The 24,404-nt window shown below is 41.5% G+C and overlaps 2 protein-coding genes across 6 annotated transcripts in view; one reads left to right on the top strand and one right to left on the bottom strand.

Moving 5' to 3' along the window:
* Positions 1-24,404, bottom strand: part of CRYBG1 (crystallin beta-gamma domain containing 1) — a 93,341-nt gene that overhangs the window by 18,474 nt on the left and 50,463 nt on the right. Inside the window, exons 4-14 of the mRNA XM_053381569.1 lie at positions 15,398-16,820; positions 15,121-15,291; positions 13,295-13,342; positions 13,084-13,202; positions 10,388-10,550; positions 9,869-10,005; positions 4,479-4,605; positions 3,952-3,987; positions 2,592-2,749; positions 1,562-1,688; positions 173-318 (exon numbers count right to left, since the gene is read on the bottom strand). Coding sequence (XP_053237544.1) covers positions 173-318; positions 1,562-1,688; positions 2,592-2,749; positions 3,952-3,987; positions 4,479-4,605; positions 9,869-10,005; positions 10,388-10,550; positions 13,084-13,202; positions 13,295-13,342; positions 15,121-15,291; positions 15,398-16,820 — 2,655 coding nt within the window. The remainder of the gene's footprint in view (positions 1-172; positions 319-1,561; positions 1,689-2,591; positions 2,750-3,951; positions 3,988-4,478; positions 4,606-9,868; positions 10,006-10,387; positions 10,551-13,083; positions 13,203-13,294; positions 13,343-15,120; positions 15,292-15,397; positions 16,821-24,404) is intronic.
* The window catches only part of RTN4IP1 (reticulon 4 interacting protein 1), a 92,515-nt gene that overhangs the window by 64,475 nt on the left and 3,636 nt on the right, over positions 1-24,404 (top strand). For 4 of the 5 annotated variants that reach the window (XM_053381582.1, XM_053381583.1, XM_053381579.1 and 1 more), the window contains one exon: positions 14,623-15,126. The exons of the other annotated variant lie outside the window; for it this stretch is intronic. In XM_053381582.1, coding sequence (XP_053237557.1) covers positions 14,623-14,841 — 219 coding nt within the window. In that variant the 3' untranslated portion in view covers positions 14,842-15,126. Of the gene's footprint in view, positions 1-14,622; positions 15,127-24,404 lie in introns of those variants that run through there. 5 annotated transcript variants of the gene reach the window in all.

The following is a 24,404-nucleotide window of genomic DNA, read 5'->3' as shown; positions in this document are numbered from 1 at the left end:
AGATTATCCTTTCTGCAACACAACGCTATAACAGCTATAACAACAGGAAACACATACAAAGACAACAAAGAAGTAATACCAAGTTACTGATTCAGGCCTCTTTTCCTTGTACTTATCTCTTTACAGCAAATTAACAATTTAAAATGAAAATGAAGCTACACATCTGACTTACACTCCACTTAACACATTTATGGATTGAGTCCTTAGTCCGTAGCCAGTATCCTTTAAATGGGAAACAATTCCTGAAACGCTTATATTGGAACCTTTAGTTCCAAAGTCTTTTTCAGCATACATTATCATGTGAGGTTGCATAAAACTCTGTGGAAAGAAAGAAAACAACAGAAAGCCATCAAGGCAAAAGAAATACAGTCTCTGTGATAGAAGACTATAACTCTAAGCAGGTGTTTTGGGTGCAGATGTTGGGTGCATTAAGGTTTCCCACCCCTGCCCTACACTGTAAAAGACATACTTCCTCTGAAGTCCACTCCAAAACTCAAAAGATTTATTTAAATTGGAAGGAGAAAAGATGCCTTGCATAGTTAAAACAATATGCGGTGACAGGGGAAAGAAGTGGCCTTGCAGAATTGGTGCTCCACATCTTTAAATTGCAATGGCAGATGCCAGCTTAAACTTTAAAGCACTTTAAATATGGGTATACACTGAAGTGTGTATCAAAGCACTGATGCAGTTTCTTGTAAGCATTGCACTGCTTCTGTCTTCAACCTGCTGGTTCCATTTAACAACAGACAACACTAGGCTGGAACTGTTGTCCTGTGTTCAGAGTTATGTTGATGAATACAGGCCAGCTTTAATGTGAGAACAGAAATAAAGGAAGTCCAAATGAAAGCACTCTGTACTGGTCAAGCTGGGCCAAGCAAGGCCACAAATAACCATGCTGCTCTTTCCCAGATTCCTTCCTGGCCTTCAGATTAGAGGCTGACTTGCTCTTGTTCCTCCCCTTAGCGACCAGGATGGGTGCCTGCCTACTTTTCTCCTCCTCCAGAGAAAACAAGAGAGGTTGAAATCCCTGGCACTCCTCCCTCTTCTCTGATCCACCCTGTCTTCCTCCTTTCTCTGGCATCTGCTGCTGTAGCTATATAGCAGTTTCCTGGCATTGGGCAGGCTGACAATGTTTGCCCAAACTTGCACATTATCAGGCAGCAGCCCCAGGAAAGCTTCTGTCTACTATACAGTCTAGTCAAGAAGCAGTTCTTTCAATGGAATACATACTCAAAAACACATTCAAACCAACATCTCCTTTGTATGCATGCCTGTACATTCCATATTTGGATGCACGTCCAAATTAGGCCTGCTGTTTGTGATCCACCAGGTTTCTGTTTCCCTCCCTCTTTCACACCCACCCACCCACCCCACATACTGGATATGGGGGAGCGTGGGGGGACTGAATGGAATTTTATGAGAAGGGCAAAATGTCTTCCCAATCTCAATTCCCACCCCCCATGCAAACAAAGACAGTGGGATGAAGCAAAACAGAGCGAACCACAAACATTATTACGTGTTTTCCTAAGACTACACTTGTTTTCATCATTTTTAAACTTACCCCTAGAACAGGCCTCAGCGACTGCACCTGCTCATCATAACCACCCCAGTCCATCCATTCCTGGTATTCTCCTTCTTCCAGCAAATACTGATGCCCTGCAAACTCTGGCTTCTCATAAGCAACCCAACTAAAAAGGGTAAACAAAATTTTTGAAAAAGTAGTAGTATAACGTGTAAACAAAATAATGTATGTACAAAACATGTGATCTTATTGCATTAACAGCAAAAAATAAAATAATGAGATGAACAGCAAAAATGATAATTAAAATAAATTGTTATAAAAACTGCAAATGAAATAAGGGACAGGACCCACAATTTCAGTGGGAGATCTTTAAACACATGACCAACTTAGCCACATTTAATCCGATTTAATACCGCACATTTTAACAAAAGAAGGTGGGAAAGAACTATGTGGACCAACAGTGCAATCTTATACATGCCTATTCAGAAATAAGCCATTTTGTATTAAGGGGGCTTACTCCCAGGATAAGCAGGTATGCTGTTACAGCAGTAACAAACTAAAGTCAGATACATCTTCCAGAAGGCAAGCAACATCTCTAAAATTAAGCATTATGTGGCATTTATATTTACATATGCTGCAATCCTTACCTACTGATCTCAGAAGGATTGCATTATACATCACAGTATCAACACAGCATTAAGAAGGTTTGCTAGCTAATGTTTCAACACTTTTCAAGAGTAAATTAATGGGGACAAAGGAACATCTTATCACAAACATGCATATCACACAAGTATTATGGCTGCTTCATACACTCTGGAAATTAGCAGGTATCATATATGAAGTGACCATTGTGTTTCCTGTAATGTAATAGAACCACAACCCTCCTTCCTCTGTCTGTCTGTCTCATTGTGCATACATGCTGCAGGACCCTAGACTCATTCATTATGATCCTTCATAGGAGGTATATGCTGTGGACATGGACAGTCGAGTCAACTTCTTGTTACACAATACAGTCTCTACACTATAGTAGCTGCCTGCTGAAAAGTCACCTGCTCCAGGCAATACTTACATTCCTCCCTTCACTTTTATGGATCCTATTGATGTGAGTGTTCCTGTTTCCAGCTCTGCTGATTCTTCTTTTTCATTTCCTTCCACAGCAAGAGCTACTAATTCTGAATCAAGCTCTACATGTTTTCCTTCAAAGAATGGCTTTTCGTAAATAATGACCTTTAGCAAAAGGAGGGAGATGGTAAATCATATTTAATATTGTGCCTTTTCCAAGACCTCAATATGCTTTCACATGTATTATCTAACATCACAATCCTAATAATTGCCTATTCAGAAGTTAACCTTACTGAATACAACAAGGCTTACCTCCAAGTAAGTAAGATTTCAGCCTTAGTATTCTTTATACATTATTTAAATTGGGGCTTAAAAAAAAATCAATACCATTGCCACATAAGATAGAAGTTTCTCATAGCCCACTCCTAGGCTCAGGTGAATCCCCTTCCCCAAGAGATTCAACTGATAACCCCATTACTTGCCTTTAAGCAGCAGTCAGATCCAGACTTAGGATGCAACACAAACCCCCTTATGCTGGGCTGTGGGGGTTTGTACTGAGCAGAAGTGTCATTTGACTTGTGCCTGCTGGCTGCCAAATATGCAGTAAAATGCTCACAGGTTTCCTTCAGATGGGAGGAAGCAGAGCTGAGAGGATTGGGATCTGCTGGAATCTGAGCCAGTCTCATAGATGGCAACATTGGGTCAAGCCTACAACTGGCACTGGGATCAGGCCTGGTGCCTGACCACCACCGCCACCTTCCACTATTGACATGAGTGACCAGGATGTGGCGGAGGCTTCATTGCTCCACAGCATCCTGGCAGCAACTGTAAGGAGTTGGATTGGCCTGCCAAGTCATGTGTACAAGAGAGAAAACCAACTGAAATCAATCTGACCAAAGTTACTTGTGACTTAAGTCCCATTGATTTTAATAAATGTACTCTAAACATGACTGAATCCAGAAAGCTTTTTTAAGGGGAGAAGGATTGATAAAGCAGTAAGCTTGTTAACTTACACCAGAAAGAGAGTACAACAACATTAGTATACAGTGTTATCTTGTTTTGAGTCGGCCTTGTCAAGCGTCCATTTTGTCGAACGTCCGCGGCAAACCCGGAAGTACCAGAACGGGTTACTTCCAGGTTTGCCGCTCACGCATGCATAGAAGCGCTAAATCATGCATGCGCAGAAGCGCAAACTGCTCTGCTTGTGTGTGCAGAGTGGCACTTTGTCGTGCGTCCTTTTCGTCCAGAGTCTGGGGCTCCAGAATGGATCCCGGTTGCAAAACAAGGTACAACTGTATATAGCTCAAGGGATACACTTTTATCATTACACTTTATTATATAGGAAATTCATATTACAATATTTTTACCTTTGGGCTTTCAGGAAATTCAACTTTGCGTCCACCCTGCAAATATTGAAGGGGCAGGGAAGAAAGGTAATTGAAATGTCATTGAATTTTAATTTTGTTAAAGAAGTTAAAAGCATGATTCAACAGATATTATTCACTTTCTAAAGTCTGAAAGTTAAATGTGCCATCTGTTGGAATAAAAATAAAAATGCTCCTTTTAAATTCAGCCAAATTAGATTTAAAAACAACAACAAAAAACCATTAAATACGAGGCAACTATTAAAAGATTTCAATTACTAGAAACAGTTCAAGATGGAAGCAGCCTGCCTTGCTCACAGGCTTCCTATAGGCATCTAGTTGGCCATTATGACCACAAAATGCTGGGCTAGATGGGCCATTGGCCTGATGCAGCAGGCCGCCTCTTACACTCTGAAGTATGCAAAAATGTAACAAAGGTTTCTTTCCTCCAATGGAAGAAGCCCTTTTATGGGACACTATAAAGTTACAGCTGTTCTACCATCCCTGTAGTCTTCATATCATTAACTTACCATTTTCAAGAGCCTCATGGACCTAACATATGCTTCTTTCTTATCCCAAAAGGATAGATTAGGATATTCTCCAGGTTCCAGCATTAAAGGGATTCCCTGGAAACCAGGTTCTTCATAAAGTAGCCATCTACAAATTGAAAATGACAAGGGAAAAAAGGTCCAGACAATGCTGCGATAAAACATGATGCTATTACATTATTAAAGCTAAAGACACCTCATCCTAGCTATTTCCCAGAAGGGAGATGACAAAGAGCCCCTTTTAAACCACTGTTAAGACAATAGGGTAGAATAAACAGTAAAATAAAATATTTTTTGTATTACTGATCAGGGTAAAATATAACTCTGAAGGATATATAGTGGTTATAAGCATTCACTAAATTTCAGGTATTCACTGTGGCATATACATACATACATAGCCAACTTTTAACTTCTGTTCACCATCATTTGCATTCTGCAGCAATTAATCATCATTACTGAAAGACAGCGTTGACTTCAAAGCTCATAAATAATCTCCTAAAATGACTGTAGTGTACTTATTTTTCTTAATACATACTTCTAATTCAGACATGTTGACAGATGTATAACAGTGTATGCCACTACAGTTGACAATGCTTGTGATTCATTCTCAGTGTTTATAATGATGCTATGATACAACACTTAATGATATCAGTACTGGTGACTCAATTAATTATCAAGATAAAGCCACTTACACAGTTGTATGACACTTACAAACCAACTCCCAAGGTTCACTATTACAGTCTACCAGAATGTGACATGGTAGGGTGGGGGTAAATAATCAAACTATAACAGATACTGATTCTCAATTGAAATACTTTCATTTAATCCCCCCTTCTTTTAGTATGACTTTTGTATCATTCTCACCCATTCTGAAAAGTACCTTGGCAGTTTCATCATTGGCATTTAGTCAGCACCTATATCTCAGTTTAACGATTTAATACAATCCTGGGATATGTACTAATGATTTATTTTGAATCACCAATGCACTTAACAGACAGCAATCTTTTCCATTATTCAACAAAAATGAGTAAAAATAATTTAGAAGAGTCATATTTGTTGCAGCCCAGAATCCCTGGTTTAATTGAATGTATTCCTGCTCTCAGGTAGCATTAATGATGCATTACAAGATGACAAGGGTATAAATATGTAGATATGTTAAGTATTTTTATATTAATTTTTATATTATATTTACTTCACTAAATGTTTATCAGTGAATCATACCTTTTATCAGAGGTTTCCAACCTTTTTGAGTCCACGACTCCCTTGACCAACTACATTCTTTCTGTGGCACCCCTGTGGGGCTCAGGAGCCCAGTTATATCACCCCTTGCCTGCAGAGCTAGTAGCCTCTTGTTAGGAGAGGCTCAGAACTTACAGGGTTAAGAGTTCTGAGTGATGACGCCTCACATTCTGAGGGCGGGTTTAGAACACGGAAGGGGTGTGGTTTCTCTGTGTTCTTTCAGTGTGCGTGTCAGCTCCGTGGAGAAAGGAGCAACATGGGCGAACTCTCGCCAGGAGATTTATAGCTGTTGTGTTTTGCTAAGGAATAAAGACTTTAAGATAAGGAGACTGCTGCGTTTCAGCCTGAGTTATTGCCTCCACACGACAGAACGTTCCTGCTTCTGCTTCCGCTGTGTTTTACAAGCTCTGCTGAGTCAAAGGTCCCAGGGGGGAAGACCAGAGCTGCGCAAGAGAAGTGTGCCGGACCCCTGGACGTAATTGACCCTACAACAGGTTATGGAGGTCAGCAATTAAGATAAGCAACGTTCGTGCGTGTGAGGAGGCTGCAGCCAGAGGCCAGCCGATGAGACGCTGGGAAGTGAAACTGCAGGCAAAGAGGCTGAGGAGCAGCCAAAGGCCAGCTAAGGAGTAGCTGGAGCCAGCCGGGAGGAGCTGAGATCTGCCGGACCGGGAGGTACCTGTAAGTAAGCTGGGCCCCCGGGGAGAGATGGCAGACAGCCAGAAGTCGTCAATCCCTTTTGATAAGGTGGACGGGAGCAAGCCCTGGGCCGGGAGAAGGCAGGCACTGGAGAATGCAGTGGGAGCCAGGCGAGAGGGGGCTGAGAATTGCTCTGAGGACGCCCCAAGAAGCCCAGAGGGGGCTGGAAGTCCAAGAGGGGCTGAGGGACGCCCAGAAGGCCCAGAGGGGGCTGGGACTGTGTTGGAGGGCTGCCAGAATGCCCCAATACGTGAGCTGCATGCTGCAGAGCGGCTGGGAGAAGAGAAGAGCTTTGCACCAGGGAATGGGGATGCAAACCATTCCAAGAGTCTTGAGAGCGCCCAGGCTGTTTGGCAGGAGCTGGAGGGGGTTTGCAGAGAAACCACAGCAGAAGCCAAAAGCCATTTTCCCAACGGCAGAAAAGCCTCAAGGAGGAGTGCTGCTGGAAAGGTTGGGGGGGGCAGAGAAGACCAAAGGCAAGTTTGCAAAGTTTTCCACTCGGAGATGTTTTGTTTGTGCCTCGGCTGACCATCTGTGTCGCAGCTGCCCACAGAGAGCAAAGGAGCCAGGGCAGGACGTTTCCAAGGTCGCTTCCCATGGGAACCAGTCGGGTTTCCATGGCAACAGGGGGAGCAGGCGTGAGAAAGCTTATCAGCTGACTGCGTCTATGGCGGTTTTGGAGAACACCTGCAGCGAACGCCCCAAGGTCGGGGGCAGCAGGAAGTCAGTTGCTAAGGCAACAAAGAAGGACAACTCCGGAGGGGGGAGAGTCCTACGTTGGGTTGTTGACTCGGCTGCGAATGCCCATTTGGTAACAGCGCCACCTGATGGACAAATGTGGAACTGCAAGGCTGTTTCAACTGAGAAAACAGTTAAATTTGCTACAGGTTCACAGGGACGTATAACCCATGTTTCTAACATGTTTGTCTCTTTTTTACAGGCTGAATTGAAGGTTTATCTTCTCCCTGAGATAAAACATTGCCTGCTATCTGTACCTTGCCTTTTACAGGAGGGATATTCTGTGAGTTTTGAAAAAGATGTTTGTACAATTTCCAGAGATGGGAAGGAGCTCGTAAGTGTTGGAAAGGATCAAAACAACCTCTTTGTTTTGGAAACACCACTGGAGGGTGAGGGGAATATTGGGAAAGCCACTGATCACACTCATGTGTCGTGTGCTTGCGTGTGGCACAAGAGGATGTCACATGGGTCCTGTGAGGACGTTCAGATGTTATCAGAGTGCACCAAAGGTTGCAAGGTAAAAGAATGTGGTAAACCTTTGAATTGCAAGGCTTGCAGAAAAGCCAGAAACAAGGGTTTTAATGATCCCAGAGTGGAGAGGGTAACCACAAAGCCTTTTGAGCTTGTGCACGCAGACCTGTTTGGGCCTATGCCTCAGCCAAGTCTGGGCAAAGCCAGGCATCTGCTGATTTTGATCGATGATTTTACTAGGAACTCCTGGGCTTTTTCTCTGACAACGCAGGAGGAAGCAACGCAACTGATCAAAGATTGGGTTGCAGAGGTGGAACTAAGGTTCTCCACCAAGGTGCAAGGGTTCAAGTGTGACCGAGGTTCAGAGGTCACTGGGTCTGCTCTAAAGGGTTTCTTTCGCCAGAGGGGGATACGTCACAAGGTGACTTCTCCTCAGAAGAATGGCGTGGCAGAGCTGAGGAGTAAAGCTCTGGTTCGAGCATCCGAGATTCTACTGGATGACTCTGGTTTGCCTCACAGTTTTGGGGGGGAGGCGGTAAAAACGGCCAATTTCACGATGAACAGGTGCTACAATGCAGTGGTAGGTGACACCCCGTATTTCCTGCTTCATCGGCAGAAGCCGCTTGTGCATTTCTTTCGCACTTTTGGTAGCAGAGCCATGGTGCCTGTACCAAAGTTTCTGCAGCAGGAGGGTGGCCCAAGGTACCAGGAAATGATCTTCTGTGGATATGAGCCTGCGACAAAAGGGTGGAGATTCGCATATCCAGAAGGTGATCAGACCAAGCTTCTGGTCAGTAAACAGGCTGAGTTCTTTGAGCAGGATGGTTGGGCAAGGCGCAAAGCGAGCTCTGACGTTCACTCAGATTGTCTGTCTGACGCTGAGGAGGAAAGAGAGCCAGAGCCTGAACCTGCTGGTGGAGACCAGGTCCCTGAACAGAGTAGGGCGTCTCCACAGGTTGTTAAGGGAGTGTCCAAGAGTGAGCCCTCATCTCCTGTGCGCATAATGGAGAAAGCTCACAGAAGTGTCAAGTCAGAGGGGGAGTCTTCTGATGAGGAAGACGCACATGCTGGCCCCAGTGGGTCAAAAGAAGCACCCCAGTTTGTGCCCAGGCGGTCATCGCGGGCTACAAAGGGAATTCCACCTGAGAGGTTTCAAGTCACAAATGCGTGGGTTGGTTTCGCACAGTGCGAACCTGAGGTTTGTGAGGTTCAACAGGTGCCTAACAACGATGCCAGGAAGGGGCGGAAGGCAATGGGGAAAGTGTTGAACACTCAGAGGTCCTCTCAGAACGTGATTCGAGAGGGGGTGTTAGGAGAGGCTCAGAACTTACAGGGTTAAGAGTTCTGAGTGATGACGCCTCACATTCTGAGGGCGGGTTTAGAACACGGAAGGGGTGTGGTTTCTCTGTGTTCTTTCAGTGTGCGTGTCAGCTCCGTGGAGAAAGGAGCAACATGGGCGAACTCTCGCCAGGAGATTTATAGCTGTTGTGTTTTGCTAAGGAATAAAGACTTTAAGATAAGGAGACTGCTGCGTTTCAGCCTGAGTTATTGCCTCCACACGACAGAACGTTCCTGCTTCTGCTTCCGCTGTGTTTTACAAGCTCTGCTGAGTCAAAGGTCCCAGGGGGGAAGACCAGAGCTGCGCAAGAGAAGTGTGCTGGACCCCTGGACGTAATTGACCCTACAACACCTCTCCCCCTTTTTCAAATGCCCTCCCTTGGGAAGTGTTCTGTCAGCCTCCTCTCCTCTCCTCACCTCCTTGGGAGTTCTCCGGGCAGCCGCTGCCACCAGCCCTGGTCCCTGAGCTGCCCCACCCCCATCCCAAAGAGAGGTTCCTCCTCACACTGCCCCACAGGGGCCTGGGAAACACCCCCTGGCCAGGCCCAGAGGCACCATTCGACTAGGGAGCTTGTAGCCAGGGCTGCTGCAACAATCGGCTGTGCAAGCCTCTGGAAGGCAGAGGTGCAAGAGGGCATCAGAGGAGGGAGGGAAGGAAAGAGGGACAGAGGCCAGTGTTGCCCACAGCACCCCTGACTCATTCAAGGCACCTCAAGGTGCTATGGCACACTGGTTGAAAACCACTGCCTTATATGATCATCACTCACTAAACAGAACAAAAAAAATATGTATAACCTCATGCATAAATGTATCATTTCCAAATCTGGGCAATTGATATCTACTATAAACTAGTACCTTTTTTTAAGGATGCATATCTATATACTTACATGCCCCGATGCACTTGGATAGAAGACGTTTTCTGTGCAGAACCAAATCGAGTTTCTTCCGTGTCATCAAAGTATGAATTTACAAGACCCAGCCCGTCTGGTTCTGTAAACAGGTCAATTCGGCAAATGCTATAATCCTGGCAAAATTATGAAGACAGAATGATAAATTATAAAATTAGGACTGAGTCTATTCTGTGCAGCAAAGGGAAAGACAAAACATACTTGTGGTGCCCCTTTAGCATTTACTAATAGCAAGTTGCTAATCTATACTGCTGCCATGTTGAAACTGGGAGGGGCCAATCATAGAGGCACCCTGACTGCTTGGAATGGGCCTATGCAATTGGCACCACCCAAAAGAACCAGGAAGGAGTAAAGTGGCTGCAAGCTCCTCTCCTCTCCCGGAGCCCACATATTTGTACAGACTTGGTAAGCCATAGTTTGGTCTACCATGTCAGACAAATCACCCATAGTCTACAAAGTTTAAGCCATAATCTATAGTCTACTCATATCCATACTTGCCTTTACTACATGCCTCATTGAACCAATCACTGCAGGCTCAGGGCATTTGCATTCATCTTTGTTATCAAGTGGTTCTTCACCCCAAAGGTTTGAAAATTCAATTTCTCCTTCCTCCAGAGGAATAGAGGGCCCTTCAAAGTTTGGCTTCTCATATAGAATCCAACTATAAATTAAAACACCAAAACAAACATTGAATCATTTGTTTTCTTTCATGCAAATTAGTTTATTTACAAATTTATTTTGAGTTAAAGCATTTAGTTTACCATTACTCTCACATTAACAAAAACTGTAAAGAGAATGGTTTAAGGTCAATATAAACTGGGGTACTCATAGTAGAGCATTTAGAGGTGACAAATACAAGTACAGTGGTACCTCGGGTTAAGTACTTAATTCATTCTGGAGGACTGTTCTTAACCTGAAACTGTTCTTAACTTGAAGCACCGTTTAGCTAATGGGGCCTCCTGCTGCCGCTGCGCTGCCGGAGCACGATTTCTGTTCTCATCAATACAAAGTTCTTAACCCGAGGTAATATTTCTGGGTTAGCGGAGTCTGTAACCTGAAGCATATGTAACCTGAAACATATGTAACCCGAGGTACCACTGTAATGGATTGGCCATACCGAGAAATGCTAGTATATAATGTTATCAAGTAGGGGTTTAACTATACAACTATATAGCAGAAAACTAGATGCAATAAATAGCAATGTCTTACTTATAATCAAGAATGTTATTGCAACACAGAAAGATGATTAAGATGCAATGAAAGAAATAATCATAGGGAAAGAGCAATGTCTTCAAATACTAGGGCAACAATGGTGAAATAATGGTCTGTTGTAACAAGCCATCTACTTTCCTGTGAGCAAGATGAGTGAGAAGATCAGAAGAAAGAAGACAGAGATATATAACCCAGTATTTCCAATAATAAGAGTATAAACATACTTCACCTGGAGCACCTGTTGCTAAGTGGAGAGATGTTGTCAAGACTTTGGAGAGGGTGGTGTCTACCTCAAAAGATCAAAGTCAGAATGGACATCAAGAAAATAGCCAAGTGGGAAACCAGGAAACAGAGGTCCAAAGATAATTTAGCATAGAGCTAGAAGTCAGACCAAACCAGATATCAGGTGTTGAAAGTACAGAGCTTCAGCCAAATCCAAATGGCAGGTCAAAACAGTAGAGTCAAGACTCAAAGTTATTTCAAAAGCTGAACAGCTAATAAAGAAAGTCAAAGACAGGAAACATTGAGGAGGTGAAAGAAAGTAGGGAGCTGGAAAGAATTACAAGTCAAGGAGGAGGATGAAGAAGAAAGGCAGGAACTTTAAAAGGCATGAGAAAAGAAGACATTGATTCATCTTTAATGTTAGGCTCTCCCAAACAGCTATCCAATAGCCTGCTTTTCTCCAAACATCTAAGCATGCATGGTAATCCCATAAAAAGCATGAGAATGATGTATGCTGGGACTCTGGAAAGAAATGGACAGGTGGATAACGGTATGTGTGAAGCCTCTGCATGTAGGATAGGGGAAAGTGTGTGCCATGTAACTGTATTAAGATGACTAAGACATACCAACAATTTGCAATTACCATCAATTTAAGTTGGAAATCTGAACAACATAAAATTAATTCTGGTTTTGCAAGTTTCGCACCGGATGAATCAAACAAAATGGCTGAACAAAGCAGATGAAGCAGCCTACCACAATGGAACAAAGCAAGTAACTACACAGTGCTGGACTATCAAACTAACTGATTAATACTAGGGTGTTGAGTCACAGGCTCTATGCCACAACTCTCCACAAACCAAATCACAACAAATAAATAAAATACAAGCTTTTTAGACAGCTAAACTGAAAAATAATATTTTTATTTTGACATTTCCATCTTGTTATATATCTGCTTGGGCACATTGTAAAAAAAAAAGGGCATATAATAAATGTATTTTTTAAAACAATTGTAGATATAGCTAATGGGTGCAAAGAACTATGTTTCTTTTATTGCATAGAGCGTGGTATTTGTTTGCTGTTTGGTAAAAGACTAGTACTAAACGACAACTAGATAGTTACAGACATGCGTTCCTGCACTGAAACCAACCTCTTTTGCTTTGACTAGCAAACTCTGATGACCCCATGAAATCCCTAAACTTTATCAGTTTCATTCTTTATGCCTTTGGTTTCAGCAGCACACTGGAAGCTGCAGGAATTCTGCCAAGTGAAACAGTTTATCACTCGATAATCCAGCAATGTAAATTTGTTTGATGTTTTTAATCAAAGCTTCAGGAAGTGTTTTTAAAAGATCCCTAACAGTAATCTAGCTTTCCTGTTGGTCTTTTCAAAGCCAAAAAGCAGTAATCTTTCAAGAGAATTAAGGCAACGTAGTATAAAATTAGAAGTTACTTAAGGTCACAGGAAAAGCTTTTTAGAACATCAAAGGAGGAAAATAGGAACACATGAGCAAATTTAACAATAAGCCTCTACATGCATCAGATCAAGAGTCAGAAACGCTGGAACAGTTCAAAACATGTCTCAACACACATGAGAATAAACTAGTGAAAACTAGTTTACTCAAGCTAGACTAAGCAAAAAGGCATGAGACCAAACTGAGTTTAGAAGCATACAGTCAAGGAGTGAATAAAATATGTTAAAGCAGAATGGGAACGTGCAGACTGAATTTAGAACTAGCTGTAGGGTGAACATTTTATTCTTACCATCCTCTGACGACTTTAACTAGAATTACAGGCGACAGTACCCAAGCGGTGCAGTCCACCATATCATGAAAAACTTCAATAGCATTTTCCAAAGGGTCTGATTTACTGCAGATAACGACCTGTATTTATAGGGGGAAAAACTTCAGTTTTTTTTAATCCAACAAGGAAAAATAAAGGAAAACAGTAATCAATGGGATGGGGATCACCTCACCTTTCCAGGTCTAGGATTAATTTTATTTTGGTTGTTTCCTGAAAATGCCTGTTAAAGCAGAGGGAACAAACAATAAGAAATTAATTTGTAAAAGAAATATATCTTACCTAATCTTGGGAAATGCTGAAATACATTTAGTGTATTTAGCTTCAAAAAATACATCCATTAAAACAGTTTACAAGTCACACTTTAGTATTATGAAAATGGGGTCAGGTTAAGGCTATACGGCCTGCAAGTGCTTGGCATGCTTTCAAATCTTACTGACACATTACCACACATTCAAGTTGCCCATGCAAACCATTAAGCCACTTGAAGCTGCCCCTTAGGTTTGCATAGATATATTATGCAGAACATGCTGAAGTTGCAACCACAAATCACTGTCATTTTACAGCACACTAAAACGAACAGGGGCTTTGTATGGAAGGAGTGCCTGTTGAACTACACCTTTAGCCAATAAAGGCATGAGTATGCATTTTATTATTGTAGCCCAGCCCTGCAAATAGCTCATACCATCCAATGCACCATGTGGTACAGCTGATTATTCTGAAGAAGTTATATATCTTTATAGCTGGTAGGAAGAAACTTTTTGAATCAAGTCTGATTTGTTTTGTAAATTATCAAGATGGTTGCTTTCTAGGAGTTTTCAGTCAATATTGCTGCCCCTATTCCATTGTTGCACTGTTAATTTTAGCATAAAACTTGGTCTATGAAAAATGTATGTCAGAAGTATATTTCAAAAGCATAACAATTTCCTGCCTCTCATGATATACAGCAGGGGCCACCAATTTTTTTGCACCCACGAGCACAGTTGCAAACCAAAAAAACTGTTATGGGACGACACACATATGGCAACCAGGCTTACCCCAACAACAGAATGGTTTTGAAGACTAATTTCGGGGGAGGGGGCCACCAGAAATTGTATCTGTGCAACCATGTGCCCCGCTCCACACACACGTGACCTGCAATATATATGAATCCATAGATTCCCAATATGCCTTTTATTATTCAGAATAGAATTTCTAAAGGAACATACAGTAAGCCTGCAACTTACATGGGGGTTACATTGGCCTAAAGTCAAAATCATGTTGTGTTCAATGGCAGGTGTGGTTGCCAGTGTCTTTTTCCCCAGAACACTGTTCCTTTTCATTTTGTTTAATTTTTTGGCATGCATGTAAAGCTGAATGCGCGCAAGTTAAATGGGATGTGGGAACACAGTCTAAAATTGTTTTGATGAGTCAGTTTGCCAAATGATTGCTGAATCTATTACTATTACATTTCATTTTTGTCTAGTAAATCTTAAACCTATCTTAAATGACCATTCTTAACAGCTGCAGACTGAAGGCATTCTTACAGTGATTCTAGAAGGCTTTTCAACCAACACGTATGCTGGTTCAGGACAACTGACTGCTGAACAATCTGTAGATGTGAGGACTGGTGGGGTCAGCAGCAGAATCCAAACAACAACTGACATACTGCAGTATGATTGTATATTTTTTCTTCCACTGTTTCCTGCCTTTATGCTAAATTGGGCAATCAGTAGTGCCTAGATGCAGCCATGATCTTCTCATTCCAGATTCATTTTGACCATTTGGTTAGAGAAATGCAGCATGCTAATGAAATCTCACTTTACTGAAAAGATAATCTTTTTCCTGGAAAATAGTCATTTCCAATTCAAGCTATTCTTTGTTCTAACAACAAAATATATGTAGGTATGTATATAAATCAAACCAATATCAAACAAAAGAAAGCAAAGCAAAAATCAATTTGACTTTCTAGTTGCACAAAGCATGCAGACAGACTTCTAAAACAAACAACATTAAACACACCTCAATGTCTGGTAAGAAGCTATTTGGTTCATACTGTCCAGGTTTCAACCAGCTTGAAAAACTGGTGTCAGGGTTTCCAAAGTTTGCCATCTGCAAAATTCTCTCTTTTTTTGGATCCTCAGTTTGCAAATATTTCTCCATAAATTGTGGATTTTTGAAATCTGAAAGAGACTGAACAGCACAATAAAAAATAACAGTGGTTGTTTACTGCTAAGGTATAACACAACATACATAGCATATGAGTTTATATGTAGTTATATGATGTTTGTCCTATTACCTCAGATTTCTGAGCCACATCAAATATTAGAGGAGGGATTCCTGGGCAATTAGCACTCTTCTGAGATGAAAAGGTTGTTGTGATAGTGTTTATAGATGTTACAGATGGAGTAAACACATTTTCTTTAGTTGAAGGTAATAGAAGGCTTGAGAATATGGCACTCTTTTCAAGTCGAGATCTCTTAATGTCGCCATCGGTACCATCCTTGCTTTCTTTCCCACTTACTTCCTGGGTAAGTGCAAGGTCTGGTCTGTTAGATAATTTCAGAGATTGGAGAAGAAGGCTGTTCTCAGCTGAGGCACGTTTGGGTCTGACTCTAGCCTCTGTTTCTAGACTATGCAATTTCAGCTGCAGGGATGGGGCTAAATCTCGTGGTTTGTCTCTTTTGATTCCTAAACCAACTGTAAATATATTGGGGTCAAATATTTTCTCTAAATTGTCCTCATGAATTGGAGGCATAGCAAAGGGAGGTGCTGGAGATTTTGGAACTTTGGGTTTTTTCTTTTTTTGAGGTACACAAATAGAGCTGTCTAGATTTTTAATAGTTTCAGTAAACTTCGTCATGTCTGGGGAATCACAAATGGTATCCTCATTGCCAGCTTTAGGGACATTACAATCACTGTTTGAATCAGGTTGTCCACTGAAATTCTGCTCGAATATCTGTTTGTTTTCCAAAAACGTATTTGTCATCTTTGTGTCTTCATTTTCAGTCTGAGAAGTCATGTTGTGTTCTACTTTGGGGGGCACTGGGTCAGGCTGCAGGAGACAATGGTCTTCTTTACTTAGAGAATGCATGTTTGTTTTCAAGAAAAGTTCCTCTCCACTTTCAGGAGATATGGATCTGACATTTGTATTCCTGTTATCATTTTGGATTGTTTCAATTTCTTCAGTTTGTAGTATAGATGGCGTTTTAGGCAAACAATTATCGTTGGCTAATTCTGTATCAACTTTTTTAGAAATAAAAACACTCGCATGGTTATCATCTACTTTTCCATTCTGACTAAACTGAGATTCAGCAGCATTTCCAATTTCTTCATTAGTTATAATATTTGATTGAGTCCCTTCTTCAGACTTGATTTTTATATCTGAAGATACATCCTTCACCTTTGCACCATTTTGCAATGCTTTCTGTCGATTGTTTGGCTTATTTGTTATTCTTTTGGTCTGCTCACTTTCAGGGTGCTGTTTCCCAAATTTCAGCTTTGCTCTGCCAACAAATGTATTTGATACAGAACCTTTTTTTAAAGAAGAGATCTCAGCAGATTGGTTCTGATTAGTTTGTTTGCTTTCAAACATGGATATTTTATTGGCAATACTGAAGTTAATTTTAACAGCTTTGTCCATAGAATCTTGCTCAGTTTGCACATCTTCTAGAGTTCTGGACGCCTTAAGGTTTAATTCTACATTCTTTGGTTTAGCTGGACTGTAAAAACAAAATAATACAACAATTACTTTACAGTCCTTGTCAACAAAACTTTAAAGATGTATTTTATTTCTAGCACAATCCTATATGCATGCCTCTTTAAAATAAGGCTGCAATTCTAAATACACCAGCTAGGGAGTAAGCCACATTCAATACAAGGGGACTTACTGCTATTAATTATCATTATTACTATTACATTTAGTCACTTTTTCCAAAAAATATAAATTCAGAGTGACATAACCATTAAAAACCAGAGTAAAAGTAACCTAAAATACAATATGCATAAAAGAGCAAATCCAACCCAACCCCACTCAACTAAAAATATTCAGAGTTACGCATTGAAGGGCTGGCGAAAGAAAAATGTTTTTACCTGGTGCCTAAAATAGATAGTGATGGCACTAGGAGTGCCCCCCTGTAAATATGTATAAGTTTGTGCTGTATGTCTCATTGACTTCCATGAGACTTACTCCCAGGAAAGTGTTATATGAGTATAGTTATTATTCTCTAAGTGCAAATGCACTCAGGTTCTGCTTGTGGACTTCACATGGACATCTAGTTGACCACTCTGAGGACAGAGTGTTGAAATAAACAGGCCTTTGTCTGATCCAGCACAGTTCTTATGTACTAATTAAATATGCATGGGTGGTTCCAGACTTGTCAAACTGCTGCCAGAAGGCCTCCTTCCATTCATGGAACACACTCCAATCTGCCAATTCCCCCTTCTTTTGCATCCCCCCCACACACTGATCTAGAGGGGCTCCCAACTCTCCGAAGCAGATTTTGTGGAGGTGAAAATTGACACACACCTCTTCAATCAGTGGAATGATTTTTCACTCAGGGAAAATCTGAATTGAACCCACAACATTCTAGCAAAATTTCTGCTAAAGAAACATCCTTATAGGTCTAACTCAAAGGTTTTCAACATCTTTGAGTCCACAGCTCCCTTGACCAACTACATTCTTTCTGTGGCACCCCTGTGAGGCTCAGGAGCCCAGTTATGTCACCCCTTGCCTGAAGATGACAGCCTCTCATCCTTTTTTGAACACTTTCCCTTGTGGAGTGTTCCCTCAGCTTCCTTTTCTCTCCCCTCTCCTTGGGAGTCCTCCAGGCATCCGCTGATGCTGCTGCCCCTGATCTCTGAGCTTCACTGCCCCAGAGAGATGTGCCTCCTCACATTGCCCCCCAGGGGCCTGGGAAGAAGATGCCCCCAGCCTCAGTGGAACAACCGAGACTGGCCAAAGGTGAATCTGAGGCCAGCATGGTGGAAAGACTCCCCTTCAGCACACAGCAAGCACAAGAAAGGCCAGTTCAGCGCCTGCCTGCCTGGCCTCCCACTTGTCTGTCCATTCCCAACAGTAAGGGCTGGTGGAATGGCTGGCTGGGCTCCCTCAATCGCTTGCTTGCTTACTCCGAGGCTGTCTCAGTTCCTGGCAAACAGCACTCCCTGGCCAGCCCCAGACGCACCATTCATCTGGGGAGCTCATAGGCAGGGCTGCTGCAACAAACTGCTGTGGAAGCCTTTGGGAGGCAGAGAAATGAGAAGGCATCCAAGGAAGGATGGAAGGAAAGAGGGACAGAGTCCAGTGTTGCCCGTGGCACCCCTGACCATCATTCAAGGCACCCCAGGGTGCCAAGGCACACTGGTTGAAAACCACTGGTCTAACTTGGCATAAAAAAGGCAAATGAATTTTATAATGCTGCGTAAAGTCTGCGGTCCTAAGAAGACGTATTTAGAGTTAGTTTCCTTGAAATGAAAGAAATATATATATTGTTAGGACAGTGGGTTGTGTGGGGTTTTTTAAGAATAGCCTTACCGAAAACCTAACAGAAAACATATCATTCCTTAGAATGTGGGTTTATTGAAGATACATTAATACAATTATTTCCTTTTACCTTTGTTAAGTTGCAAGTTAACTTAAAGTGTTTCTTACAATCTATTTTATTATGTGAACCATCCTGAGACCCCCTAGGCATAGGGTGGTATATAAATTCAACAAACAGCAACAACAACAACATATCAGAAAGATTTATAAGCATTATTTACTCTCACAAGAGCTCACTTTATTTCTTTCAGAAATTATAGACTGCAAATCACTTGCAATTCTCTCTCTCACACACAAACACTATTCACACTTCCTATTTACTCAAACATACACCATGGATGCACTCCATGAACATACTTTCATATGTAATTAAAAGTTGATTGCTGCTGTGATGTATTATGCCATCTTTTTAGCATCAACAGTTCACAGTCCTGTAGACACATGCAGACACTGACTTTACCTGTTTAGCAAGAAAAATGTTCATATGTGCTCATGAAGACTGAGCCAATAGAATGGGAGGATCTAAGATGCCGGACTATTGCTTGAAGGCAGGAATGGAGTGGAGGCAGTATTATTATTATTTATTCAATATCTATCCTGTCCTTCATCCAAAGATCACAGGGCGGTTTGCAATATAAAAACAGTAATGGAATGGTGAATATTTCTAACCTAGCCTGTTCCAGATGGGTTTTACTCTCCCTAAAGAAACTTGCATAATTTGGGGGAACTCTTTGATTCGGCATTGTAATTTGAGGCCCAGATGGTTTCAGTTGTGTTGAGTACTTTTGCTCAGTTCCAGCTGGTTCATCAATGATGGCCATTCCTGGATGAAGATGGCCTGACCACAGTGATGCATGCTTTGGTAACTTCCTGACTGGATAAATGTGCTCTATGTGGGTCTTCCCTTGAAGAGGCTACAGTTTGTGCTGAATATTGTGCTGAAAATTTGACTGTTAATGGACAGAATTAGCTGGAATCATGTACTCGGTAGCAGTCAGCAGAGCAATCCTGCTTACCTGGCTTTCCAACATTGAACATTGCTGCCAGTTACCAAGAAGGACAGGTGTAAGGGGAAGGGGAGCCTAGTGTGGGGGCAGCAGTGGGAGTGTTGGGTTGGCTCTGCTGCTGCATCTGTACTGTTTCAAGCTCCTCTCCTGTCATAGTAACCAGTAACAATGTTTGGTGTTGGGAAGTTCAAGCAATGCCACACCACCCATGCCAACAAACCAACTGCTACTGCATACAGCACTGATTCTGAAAAATTAAGTTCAGCTGTCTACATGCTTCTGGGTGGAATGCAAGGGGCTAGTGTCCCCATGACTCCCCATGTACAGTGGTACCTCGGGTTACATACGCTTCAGGTTACATATGCTTCAGGTTACACACTCCGCTAACCCAGAAATAGTGCTTCAGGTTAAGAACTTTGCTTCAGGATAAGAACAGAAATCAGGCTCCGGTGGCGCGGCGGCAGCAGGAGGCCCCATTAGCTAAAGTGGTGCTTCAGGTTAAGAACAGTTTCAGGTTAAGTACGGACCTCCAGAACGAATTAAGTACTTAACCTGAGGTACCACTGTACTTGTAAACTTAACACTGAAGAAGACTGCCTGAAGAGGGCCATCATACTTTCATTAAAAAAAATGTAAAAGCTGAAGTAAATATTTGAGTTATAGTCTAGTTGGATAATTGTAGTGTATGTTTCTGTTTCTCTTTTGAAGACTTGATGAGAATGCAAACTCAAATGGTTAAGAAAAAGATCTATATCTTCCTAAAAGACTGACCCATACCCTTGACAGATGTTGAAGCTATGATCCATTCTATTAAAATGAAACAAGGGAAAACAACATCTACTTATAAATGATTTATAGTTCCCATAATACGCCTACAGTTATAAGTCATAGTCTCCACTGGAAACTATGCTAACAGATGTGTCAGGACAGGAAAAGCAATGTAAATCAAGGGAAGGTGCTAGTGAATTATTAATTTGAATATCATGGAAAATGACACTAACACCCTACTGCTAAACATATTTATCTGCAAGTATATTCTGTTTATTTCAATTAAATTTATTCAAAGAAAGGCTATAGTCTTGCAGCCCAATGCTTCCTCAGATATTAGTGGTTTTGATTTTAATGTATATGTACAACTGCAAGTATTTCCACCCAAGCAAATCTGTATTTCTGTGCATATTTACTTAGATGTTTGTCCCACTGTGTTCAAGGCTTAAATCTAGGTAAGCATGCATACAATTTTGGCTTTACAGAACAATCCTATTGCATATTTACCCAGAAGAAAGAACCACTGTATTATGAATCTTAGTTTGGATAAATTGTATTTAGGATTGAAGCTCAATATATTAAATTAAGGTTTCAGCCCTAAACAAACATAAAATGAAATTACAGAGTTGGCAGGGATGGGGCCTTGGAGGTCATCATGTCCAATATTGCTGCTCAGTGCAGAATCTGCAGTGCATAATGCAACTTCATCTCCCTAATAAATAGCCATTAAGCTTCTGTTTAAATAGCTTCAGCAAAGAAAAGAACACCACTGTCTGAGATGTATGTTTCACTGTCAAACAAAACTTACAGCTCTTTTTGGTAGGATGTTTCTCCTCATATTTACCCAAAATATTCTCCACTGAAATTTCCACCTCTGTTGCCCTCTAGAGAAAGAGATAATAAGTCTGTTCTATCTTCTGCATGACACTCCTTTAGACATTTGAAAACTGTTATGTCTGCCTCTCTCATCCTTTTATTTTTTATTTTATACCTACACACAAGACTTTTCTGTTGAATTTACTTTAGTTGGTTTTAGCCAATGTCCCAGCTATTTAAAAACTATCCAACTCTACAATTCTACGATTTTGATATATTATACGGTGTTAGATATTCCTCCCAATTTTGGATCATCTGCAGATCAGATAAGCATCCCCTTCACACTCCGATCCAAGTCATTTATAAAAACAAGAAAAGGAATTGGCCTAGGGTATCTCTGTGGCTCTCTGTTCAATACTTCACTCTATGATGCAGAGCCATTAATGAACAATTGTTCAAGCAGCTCTACTTAACACTAGTGTAATCCACCCCACATTTTATGATATTGTCAGTGAACTTAATTCTGTGTAAACAGACAAGCAGTGGCTCACAAAGCATCACTGTGAACCAACCTATCATAGTCAGATAATATATGAAAATCAATTAATAACAGTATACAATGTAAAGGCAGAGCAACTGAATTTTCATTTCTGAATAGACACAGATGCTCTGCTTTCTAAGTTTCTGTATAACATGCTGTTATATTACAACTTACACAAAAAAACTACTTAAATGAGTAACATGGTGAATGTGTCATCTTCTTGAGAACATAGTTTTATTCCCACCCATAATTATAAATGTTTGGCAGCTTAGGTCTCAACTAAGACTTTCACTGCTTTATTACCTTAAAGCTGTATCTTTTCTGTTGCATTTGCAAATAAGATGCATGTAAAATCAAAGCTAAAAATTCAAAGTAAGTCTCACTGAATTCGGTGGGATTTATTTCTGAGCATATTTTTATAGGATTGTGCTGCAAGATGTTAGAGAGTTCAACAGGTATTTTAAAAGCCTCAGGAATCAGGAGTGGTTAATGACTCAGTTCCTTACAGGCATCATATCAAGTGATTGAGAAACTGTTATTACCCTATGGTGGGAGAAAAGCTCAAGTTCTTGTTTAACTATTCAGCACCCTTAAAAAATTGAAAAGTGAAGAGTCCCCGTTCCCCCACAATCAGACCCAAAGATTATATGTCAGTCCAAATCACATAAATTAATGAGTGACAAGTTCATTCAAAAACTATTTAAAAAACCTGATTCAATGTCCAATATAAGCTTTATCAGTGCACAGGTGAAGAAAAGTACAAAGGATATTCAACTATCCCCAGCCCAGGATCAAATTGCACAATATATTCTACTCCTCAGTGTCTTTAGTAGACGGGATCTAAATGAAATATAACTTTTGATACCAAAATTTTGTTTCAAATGATTGTTTAATGATGAGGGTGCAATGCTGTGTTATAATACACAGATCATCAAGCAAACAGTCTGTGAGCACCTAGAAAGGAATGCTGTGATCACCAATAGTCAGCATGGATTTCTGAAAAATAAGTCATGTCAGACTAACCTGATCTCGTTTTTTGACAGAATTACAAGCCTGGTAGATGAAGGGAATGCAGTGGATGTAGCCTACCTTGATTTCAGCAAGGCATTTGACAAGGTGCCCCATGATATTCTTGTAAAGAAGCTGGTAAAATGCGGTCTTGACTATGCTACCACTCAGTGGATTTGTAACTGGCTGACTGACCGAACCCAAAGGGTGCTCATCAATGGTTCCTCTTCATCCTGGAGAAGAGTGACTAGTGAGGTGCCACAGGGATCTGTCTTGGGCCCAGTCTTATTCAACATCTTTATCAACGACTTGGATGATGGACTCAAGGGCATCCTGATCAAATTTGCAGATGACACCAAACTGGGAGGGGTGGCTAACACCCTAGAGGACAGGATCACACTTCAAAACGACCTTGACAGATTGGAGAACTGGGCCAAAACAAACAAGATGAATTTTAACAGGGAGAAATGTAAAGTATTGCACTTGGGCAAAAAAAATGAGAGGCACAAATACAAGATGGGTGACACCTGGCTTGAGAGCAGTACATGTGAAAAGGATCTAGGAGTCTTGGTTGACCACAAACTTGACATGAGCCAACAGTGTGACACGGCAGCTAAAAAAGCCAATGCAATTCTGGGCTGCATCAATAGGAGTATAGCATCTAGATCAAGGGAAGTAATAGTGCCACTGTATTCTGCTCTGGTCAGACCTCACCTGGAGTACTGTGTCCAGTTCTGGGCACCACAGTTCAAGGAGGACACTGAGAAACTGGAACGTGTCCAGAGGAGGGCAACCAAAATGGTCAAAGGTCTGGAAATGATGCCTTATGAGGAACGGCTAAGGGAGCTGGGCATGTTTAGCCGGGAGAAGAGGAGGCTAAGGGGTGATATGATAGCCATGTTCAAATATATAAAAGGATGTCACATAGAGGAGGGAGAAAGGTTGTTTTCTGCTGCTCCAGAGAAGCGGACACGGAGCAATGGATCCAAACTGCAGGAAAGAAGATTCCACCTAAACATTAGGAAGAACTTCCTGACAGTAAGAGCTGTTCGACAGTGGAATTTGCTGCCAAGGAGTGTGGTGGAGTCTCCTTCTTTGGAGGTCTTTAAGCAGAGGCTTGACAACCATATGTCAGGAGTGCTCTGATGGTGTTTCCTGCTTGGCAGGGGGTTGGACTCGATGGCCCTTGTGGTCTCTTCCAACTCTATGATTCTATGATTCTATAATACACGCAATTATGTTACCAGGTTTTCTCATTAAGATAATTCAAGGTGTGGCAAGTCTCACATTTCTTGACACAGCTGTAAAAGTGCACTCACGCCTTTAAATAAGTGCTGAAGGCCACATATTTCAGTCTTCTTTAAAAATAATACTTTGCCCCACAGCACTACACATCAAGCCCCTAAGTCACTTATTTTAGTGATTATGGCACAAAGAAGAGGTAAGAGCAACATATATAAAACTAAGATCCAATTCCTGTTCCTAAAAGTGCTGCAGGGTGGCCTCTTGAAATACAGTTGGACACAGCTCTAAGAGGCAATGAATTGCCCCCCCCCCATACTTTGTGTTTCTTTTTGGAATAGTTAAACCTGCCATAACTGCAGAGGGAGCCACTTGCCAT

Source organism: Podarcis raffonei, chromosome 3, assembly GCF_027172205.1.
Source record: "Podarcis raffonei isolate rPodRaf1 chromosome 3, rPodRaf1.pri, whole genome shotgun sequence".
Classification (NCBI taxonomy): domain Eukaryota; kingdom Metazoa; phylum Chordata; class Lepidosauria; order Squamata; family Lacertidae; genus Podarcis; species Podarcis raffonei.
The sequence above is the reverse complement of the archived record's forward strand: the minus strand, read 5'-3'. Positions and strand labels throughout refer to the sequence as shown.